Source organism: Diadema antillarum, unplaced genomic scaffold (genome assembly GCF_040938485.1).
Source record: "Diadema antillarum isolate AM-2024a unplaced genomic scaffold, OU_Dant_1.0 scf00000215, whole genome shotgun sequence".
NCBI lineage: Eukaryota > Metazoa > Echinodermata > Echinoidea > Diadematoida > Diadematidae > Diadema > Diadema antillarum.
In genome coordinates, this window is record NW_027271104.1 from 1,543,983 (window position 1) to 1,553,832 (window position 9,850).

The following is a 9,850-nucleotide window of genomic DNA, read 5'->3' on the forward strand; positions in this document are numbered from 1 at the left end:
GCTACAGATACATTTATAGTAATAGCTTTAAAAAGTCACAAACACATTGATACAAGCATGAAGTTAGCATCATAAAGCTACATCATGTTCGCTATACGCCAAGCTGTATTCTAGTGACCACGCACTCTTGGATACTTTCTGCATGAATGCAATTAAGAACGTCCTCATCCCCGGCTTCAGCACTTCCTTGACTGGCAGATCCCTGGAGGGAATGACATTGATAGACTTTGCACTGACCTCTACAAGATACAGCTTGTCCCTGCATTCACAGGATGCCTCCAGGACAACGCCATTTTGAGTGCGCCGTTCGTAGACATGCAGGCATTTTGTGACTGCCTTCAGCACAGACTCACGTGTCCCGTAGAAGGATGAAATGTTGTGCCATTTGGGGGTCACGCCATAGTCGACACTTTCTTTCGCAACATCAGAAGTAGCCAATGAGCACACACAGAGCTTTGTGGCCACTCCGCTGTCCGCACACTTGCCGTACTGACTGTAAGCTGTCAGGCGCTCGTAGCTCATTAGGCGGAGACCACCAGTACTGGAAGACTTGGATAGAGACATCATCATGGTCACAAAGAAAATTTCTTCCTGTTGTGTGGCATTTCTTCCTGCTTTGGTGTACAGGTCCAACTTTATTACAGCATCCTCCTGTTGAAAGACAATCCCATGCACATGCACAAAACAAAACCTTTACATAAATAATCATCTTGAGAACTGTAGACACTGTCAATATTATACAGGAAGGGGGATGCATCATGGCTCATTGTTACTTCAATTACATGCTAAGATACAAATGCCACAAGCACATGAGGGCATATGGCAAGATCTGAGTTGTTTTGATTAAAAAAAAAAGGTAAAAATATCACAGAGCTGACCTACATGTACATTGATTTCACCAAAACAATAGAAATGAGCTGACTCTAGCTCTTTAGAAAAAAATGTCATATTGAACGACATAAAAAGTACACATTTGAAACAGACAGCGCATTGACTACCATGCACTTTCCTTGATGTTTGTACTGCTCAATATGGAAAACTTTGAGCAAGAAAACTTAAAGGCATTTTGGTGACAATATTGTTGACAATATTCAATACGAAAATCTTTACAGTGAAATAGATTCTGCTTCCTACCCCTAAAGCTTTCAATGGTGTCAGTTAGATTGGCAAAGATATTACTATTAGAGGTGGGCTATAGAGGGTGACATTTTCAGAACATGCTCATCACACCTTATTTTGATGAGTTTTTGCCTACTGACACCATTTTTGAAAAAAAGAACGAAAAAAATGCGAAATCCAGGGTGCCCTGGCCGAAATTGTACAAAAATCCAAGATGGCCGCCGTTTTGGCTTAAAAAAGACATTTTTGGCTATAACTTGGCTATTTTTTGGTCTATTGACATGGTTTTGGTGTCTAACCCCATGTTTTAATGGTCAAGGAAATGGATTATAATGATAATTTTAGCATAAAACCTAATCTACCACATGATACTAACCTTTTTCCCATATTTTCGGTTAAATTTTCCTTCTCCTTTACCCCTACCCCAACCGCCATTTTTTGCACTTTTTTCTGCATTTTTTTCAAGTCATGTTAACTACCATACTCCTAATAACAAGGTCCAGCTATCAATTTGTTTTTTTTCTACCGATAATACGGCAAAAAATACAAATCACTTACATTATACATGTATGTGTCATGCCATCACTGGTGTGTGGCTGGTGCATTCAGAATACATGGTAACTGTGGAAGCAGTGCTAATACTGTCTGCTTTATAGTGCCCATTAACATTTTAGTCATAGAACCTGTAACAATAGTCAGTGAACAGTTCTACTGTAGGTGTACAAATTTGTAAAATGACTTGAATAAGCCTTCTGTGATATGCCAATTGTCCAGCACAAAGGTAATGTTTTGAATACCATGTGTACATGCACATACCAGTATTGGCATGACACATATGTACAATGTAAGTGAATTGTATTTCTTGCCATATTATCGGTAGAAAAAAAAACAAATTGATAGCTGGAACTTGTTATTAGGAGTATGGTAGTTAACATGACTTGAAAAAAAAAATGCAGAAAAAAGTGCGAAAAATGGCGGTTGGGGTAGGGGTAAAGGAGAAGGAAAATTTAACCCAAAATATGGGAAAAAAGGTTAGTATCATGTGGAAGATTAGGTTTTACTCTAAAATTATCATTAATCCCTTTCCATGACCCCTAAAACATGGGGTTAGACACCAAAACCATCTCAATAGACAAAAAAATAGCCGAGTTATAGCTTAAAATGTCTTTTTTTAAGCTGTAACGGCGGCCATCTTGGACTTTTTACGATTTCGGCCAGGGCACCACGGATTTTGCATTTTTTTCGTTGTGTTTTTTCAAAAATGGTGTCAGTAGGCAGGAAGTCATCAAACTAAGGTGTGACGAGCATGTTTTGAAAATATGACCGAAGATTGACCCTCTATAGCCCACCTCTATTACTATGCCAAATTGATCTGGCTTGCTTTAATGGGCATTTATGACATTGTGTATTTACACAAACATGTACCGTATGCATTCTTGTTGTGAAATTGAAGTGTCCTAGAGCTAAATACACTGCAACTCACCCCATGGTAATTTTCTCTGACATTGGCAAACCAGAGAGCCTGGAGCGGCCGACACCTGCCAAATCCTGTCCTGGCCTGTGGCTGAGCCTCCACAAACTGGTTCTGAATAGCGTTGTTGAGCTCCCCGAGAGCAAACTCCGCAAAGATGACCCTACTGGTGTCGTTTGGCACCCGCGAGTCGTAGTTCTCGCATATGCACACGTTTGGTTGGATGCGAGGGATGTGGTCGCAGGTCCTGTTTGGCGAGATGGCTCTCAGGAGGCCCATGGGATGGGCATCGTAGTGCCTGTGCTCAAGGGCAACCTTGGCATCAAGTCCTGGGTAGGATAGGTACCTTAGCATATAGTGGATGTCCAGTATACTCACAAGTCTGTCCTGGTTTACTTGCAGGGCACTCAGCTGGGAGGGGGACAAAAACTTCTCTGCATCATGGGACAGCATGACGAAGAGTGCGGGATGGAACATCTCGATTCTGCCTTCCTCTGTTTTCTGGATGAACGACCCATAGGAGTTCCCATGATCTGCTAATATGATGGTCATTGTGTTCTCTTGAGTCAGGGTGAGCTTAAGGTAATGCGCTAGATAGGAGTCTAGATTCTGGACTCTTACTCCATGATCATCGTGGGCCACATTCAGCTCAGTGTAATGAAAATATGGGACTCCCCTTCTCTGCTTGGATTGCTGCAGTTCTATGAGGTAATCTAGCATGTATGCATGTTGATATTCCCCGTTGTAGCAGATGGCAGGAGGACCATGAAAAGGGTCATTGTGTCCATTGTGGTGCAAGATCTCACAATTGGCAAGAGCCACACCCATCTGGTCAATGCCAGCTGTTTTCATGGCATCATTCAACTTCTGCCAACGGAAGCTGAGCATTTCTTTTGGGGAATGAACAACAAAGTTTTTTGCAATGCCCCACTCCCAAGTCCAGCAGAGGTCTTCCATCCACAGGGTCTCATACCCTCGCTGTTTGAACCCCTCAAGTACGATCCTAGTATTCAAGGCATCAGGAGGCATCTCCTGAACACCGAAGGGTTTCTCCGGATTATACATGGACCCAGAGAACAACATCTGTAAATTTTCGTAGGTGCGTCCCTTTAAGGATTGCATCAGATTGAAGTTGAACACACTGTGTTTTTCCTGCTCACTAATCTTGCGTAAAGTTTGAACAGTCCTTGGGAGAGACCGATAAAAGTGACTGTGGGAAACTGAATCCAAAAGAATGACATTGATGTTTAAGTCTGAGTGCCTGTTTTGAGCTGGAGGGTGAGAACCTGGTCTACTAAGCGGCAAGAGCAGTAGCTGTTGGGCCCACTCCTCATTATTTTCTTCCATAAAGTAATCTTGCTCAAACTTCTGGAAGCTGTTACCAAGATCATTTTCCATCTCTGCATCCATATCCACGGCTCCATCAGTATCACCAATCTCCTCCACCACTGCTTCATCACCTTCTTCAGCCCCTTCCTCGGCCTGACGGAGCTCCAAAGGACACTTGATGAAGCAGAATCCGTAGGCTGCCTCTGGCTTGGCTGTCAAGAGGAGGTGTTGCAGGTGCACTTGAAGTTCCTTCATGTCAGCAAACTCTTCCCAGTGCAGAATACCAAGGGCAGGGTTGATGGTCCCAAGGGAGACGGGACCAGGACACACCCTCTGGTTACAGTCCACTTGCATGTCTTTCCCCTCACCCTAGAAACAGCGAGACCAAAAGCCCAGACGTGGTGAGATGCATTTGTACACAATCACAGTTTTTCACTAAGTATTAAGCAGCTATTTCATCTATTTCACCTGTTGTGAGTAGTCACTTGTGAAGGACAGATTTAAAGTGTAATCCAACTTATTTATGGTTTTAATGTAGACAAGCATGTATTACCAGAACAAAATGACATGCAGTGTTCACTGTCTATACAGACCAGACTTGAATATTCATTCTCAGATTCAGAGACAATGCAGTACATTTTTGTCTTGTTTTGTCTTGTTTTTATTTTGTTTTATTTGTTGTTGTTGTTTTTGTAGTCACATGATTCATTCTATCTGGATGTTCTCAAGTCAACTGCAACAAAAACTGGGAGCAATTTCATGGCAGCATGAAGTCATGCCAGCATTTATTCATGCTATCTGCACTGTTATTATGATGGAGAGTACCCTGCATTGTTTATGTAAGTTTGGACTGGTGCTTTAATCCTCAGCTAAAAGGTTAAATCTTATTCTTAATTCAATCCCCTCCCTCTCAACAATATCCTTTCCAAACTGACAGAGAAGAGAAGTAATATCAGCAAAGCCCAACAAGAAGAGAACACAGCATACTGTAAAATGAGGAATGTTCGCGTGCATTTTAATTTCGCGAGTGCCAACATACGCCAACAAAATGCACGCGAAAGTTCTTGCCTACACAATATGCATTGGACGTCAGTGGCAATTCACGAAAATTTCATGCTGCGAGAAAGATCGTCGGCTCCAATTCGCAGAATTTTCATGCCGCAAATATATCGTGTTTTACAATACTCAAATGATACTGAATAGGCTGCCACAGATAAGGCCAAGTAAAAAAAGAAAGTAGTTTCTCGTCCGGGTTTTTTGAGCAAGGCGATGAGGGAGGTCCTTACTATTTGATATCTTACTATTTTTTCGAGAATTGTCAAAATGAAAGTAATATGTGTTTCTCGTCCGGTAATTCTGAGAAAAGTAACGAGAGAGGGCTTTACTATTTTCTATATCCAATTTATGAAATGAAATATCACTCTGTTAAGTGGTAGCTGTGTTATGAAAAACCAGGTCCCACGTGTATTCATGCCTGCACTCTCAAACATTTTCAAACAAATAGATATATGTACCATACTTGAAATGAAACTTCATGCATGCAGAAATACATTTGCTTTTTCTTTCCATTACAGATGTCAAGGGAAAATGACCATCTTAATACTGGTATTTAGTGTTGTAATGGCATTTCTGATACCAGTGTACTTGCAATTCTGATGTATTGTGCTATTAATTGGAACAGGTATAAAACATGTCTTCCCTACGTAGAAAGCCAATCACAGCATCAGATTGCCTCACACTTGCTAAACGTCATGATGATGTCATGTATACGGCCGTCCCACCACATTTTCTGCATGTATCAGTGCACACACACACACACACACATACACGTACAACATGCGGTGCTAGCTGTAGAGTGAACTGTCATGAAGAAAATGTGTGTTGTACAAGACAGTTTTTGGCGCATCGAGCTTTACAATCTCGGACCGTGATAGCACAGGCGAAGTTAAGCTTTACCCGAAGACATTTTGCTTTGCCTCGCTATATCAGGTTTGATTGGCTATGTTTTTCTTTGTTTGGAAATCACAAAATTTATCTCGTTATAGCAGTTATTTCGTTATAGCCAATCTCGCTATAAGAGTAGCATTTTACATGGACTTGTGTGGAAGGAAATTTGGGACCGGGAGAATTTCCTCGTAATAACCGATATCTCGTTATAGCAGTGTTTGTTTTATATACCGAGCTTCCCCTGCCCTGTATACCACACTACAGATGTTACGATTCACGGCCGTGTCCGTGAATTTACGTCGTAAAGAAAAGTATCCCGCAGAAATACGATACAAACCAGAATCCGTGGAAAAGTTATTCATTTTGTAGATACACCCATTTTATAATTCCACATTTGCTGGAAAAGCGCACTCATTTTCTCTTCAAAATACATCGCCGTCAGATGCAGCGTTACAGAGCAGAGTGTACGGGCCTCTACACATTCGAATGTGTTCATGCGTGCGATGGCCTGGGGACCCGATTTGGACAGCTAGCAAGTTACAGACACGGCCGAAAAAATAGTAAATATCAAAAAAGTCGATGCGGCAACTGAAAATCGATGCGGGCGGGGAGCGGGCTGGGACGAGAATTATGAATTTCTTGGTATTTTCAGCGCCATTTTGAAAATAGTAAATAGTAAAAAAATCGATGCGGCGGCCAAAATCGATGCGCGCGAGGACGAGAAACTGGTTTCTTTTTTTACTTGGCCTAAAAAGACCGTAAATATTGTTATTCTTCACCTTTATTTGACACAGCTTGTACTTCTCCTGGTGACTGCACGTTTCTGCCTTCTGCTCAATGTAGAGATCATGCGCCAGTTGGCATGACCCAGGCCGCGGTGTGATCCTTTTGCATACAACATTTGCAGGTGCTGTTGAGTTGATTTTGAATCTGGGAACACTGCACTCTGAAGAACTGCTGTCCTGATTCTGTATGCAGTGTATGATGGATAAAAAATAACATATGAAAGCTAATGCTTACAGTAACAGTCAATTAAACTTTACAAAATACACAATCTTTCACAGAAAGGGAATATTGCTGGATATGATCTGATAAAAAACCCCATACTGTACATACACAAGCATCAATCTAATGAAAAGGAAGGTTCCTCTTGGTGTTAAATTACTGATCTTGAGCAGATGAAAATGAAGGAAAAACGCAATTGAATGTGACAACAAAGAACAAAGGAATAGAAGATGCATTTTACAACAGAGCAAAAGACCACAAAAAGCAGACAAATATTGCTATTGGAGGACTGAAATGACTTTTTATTTAATGTTACAATTGTTTAAAATAAATTTGTTTAAACGCAATATGATTGCAATATAAGAACCTTCGAGAACTCTTCAAGCAACATATAACTCTCAAGAATTCTATAATGAAAATCTTTATTAGAGCATACTTACAAAATCATCCACAGAACAGGAAGAAACATTGCAATAAAAGGGACCAGAAGGAATAGATTGTGGTCATTCTCACCAACTTGGGAAGAAGATCTCTCTCAATGAATACAGCACTGTTGATCCTGTTGCCCGCCAAGTGGCCCGACTTGCCTACTTGACTGTGCTCTAGGTTGCTGCTCCATACGCTCTGGAACAGTAGCATAACACTGGAAGCAGCCAAAAGGAGGACACAAACCTTGAAGAGGAAGAGAAGGGGGCAGCAATGCCGCCGTATACGCCCCATCTTGCCTGCCTCAGATTTCTCCATTCACAAGCTGGGCTGCTTCCACCTGAATCCTCCGTTTCACCAGTAATTGTGACACCAGATTACATTTAACAGTACTCAGTAGCATAGTACCAACGTTACGTAGATCTTCTGCACATAATAACATGCTCTCCTTCGCGACGAAAGAATACACAAACTATGTGGCATCCTATTCTAATTCACATTGCATTGATAACGCTAGCTTACGCAAATTTAAGCGTATGAATGTCCAATGTCTAATAACAAGGGATACAGCACAAATACGAGCATATGGGACCAATAGCACACGTTGATACAGTGTCAATCACTCGCCAGCTCGACTCTGAAACAAACAAACAATGTTGAAGAAAAGATTCCTGACAATTTCACATCAACATGGCAAGTGTCACCGAAAACTTGGCAGCAACAGCATGCAGACACATATCGTAGCTAGCTAGCAAGCAGTTTGCTCCAGGTAAGCAGAGCTACAGTACAGTATCTCCAGAGGCGCTCCTCGTGCATCGATCCATCACCCTCATGATCAGCTGACGTTATGTACGCACTCATGATGCACTGTGACGAGGCCGGACGGGGTTTGTGGATGCGTATGGGAGGGATCGGAGGTGGAGTCATCCCTCCAAGAGATCATCCTGGGGGGCGTTTCATCAACGAGTTCGTCAGAGATTTCACCGACAAATTTGCTATCAGCCAATCAGACGCAAGGATTTACACTGACAACTGTTAAAAGCTAATGAAATCCTTGGTCTGATTGGCTGATAGCAAATTTGTCGGTGAAATCTCCGACGAACTCGTTGATGAAACGCCCCCCAGGATCCACCCCAGGCCGCCCGTAACTGGGGGTCAGGGGTACCGCGGATCCCCCCCCCCCCCCCCCCCCCCGCCGTTTCGTTTACTCCTTGAATCAACTAAACTGAATATAAACTTGAACTAAAAAGGTCCACTTTTTCTCATTCTGAACCCCCTGAAAATCCTATCAAATTTCGACCCTTTTTAAAAGGCAATGCCGGATCTTTCTGCTCATAGTCTAGAACAGTATCTCACCCACTTTCCCGCAATTATTGGTTATGACCATTTGTAATTGTTGTCGTTATGCGTTTTTGTCTTCTCCTTTCTTTTTCTTTCGGGGGGGGGGGGGGGAGGGGGTCGAGGAGTATAATAAAAAGATACACTTATACACGCTTAGGCATACACCTGAGGAACACTGTCATCGTCCGTAATGATCAATATAGTTCAATTCAATTCAATTCAAATGATTTATTTCCATATAAAGTAATACAAAGTAAAATACATACCGCTTACATGAGTACGGAATGTTTTAGGGAATTTTAAATCACATTTAAGCTTCAACAAAACATGGATACAATTATAGTAATATTAACTTTGTATTTCAGTAAATAAAGAAGCAAGGAAATACACTGTACAATCTTACTTCGGAACTATAGATGGAAAAGAGGAATTCACAAGAAGAACATAGCTTGTAAATTTTGTGAATTTCTCTGGGAGATGAGGGCATCTCAAGATCAGTCAAGGACTCCAAGTATGAAAATTTTTATATCATGATTCCAAAATAATACAGAATGATGTGTTACGGAAATGACTGGGGGGGGGGGGGGGAGGTAAAGCGTGAAAGTACGACTTGTACAGGCAAATTATTTTTCAAAAAGTATTATCAGCTTATACTATTTTTGACACGATAGTACAGAAAAATAAAGAATACAAAAACTTGCGTGTCTGGAAATTGAATAAAATAATTCCATCACTGTTCTCCTCTATCCATTACTACCCCCCCCCCCCCCCCACCTCCTTGGTCATGACACAAGGCCATGTAGGAAAATGATTTTTAAATTTTAATTTTGTAAAGGCGCCTCCCCTTTACGGAATTCCTCCGGATCCACCCCTGCCATGACTTGATATGGCAGAGGGGCATGTCTTGTAGATATAGACCTTTTCTGCCTAAACAATCATTCGTATAGGACCTAATGCTAAAAATATGATTTGGTATATAGAAAGGTGTATCTCGTATTATACATAGGCCCTTCTGACAATTTCTTTACACTTGTAATCGCAATTCCGTGTGAATGTATAGGGGTCTCTCTCGAGATAGGCCATTTTGCCAAATCAAGAGGATGGAGTACATTTTTTTTTTTTAAAGGACGAGATAGGACCTATTACCTTGGAAACAGAAGCTCACTGCACGAATTATGTAATTGATTAATGGAAATTTCGGCCTTGACCCCC

General features: G+C 41.5%; 1 protein-coding gene across 1 annotated transcript; it reads right to left on the reverse strand.

The window, feature by feature from the left end:
- On the reverse strand, positions 1-7,591 carry LOC139724474 (uncharacterized). Its single transcript, XM_071635612.1, has 4 exons — positions 7,385-7,591; positions 6,646-6,834; positions 2,603-4,288; positions 1-651 (listed from the first exon to the last, which is right to left on the reverse strand). Exons 1-4 carry the CDS (start codon positions 7,589-7,591, stop codon positions 70-72), a joined length of 2,664 nt encoding a protein of 887 aa, XP_071491713.1. The 3' UTR covers positions 1-69.
- Between the last annotated feature and the right edge of the window lie 2,259 nt (positions 7,592-9,850).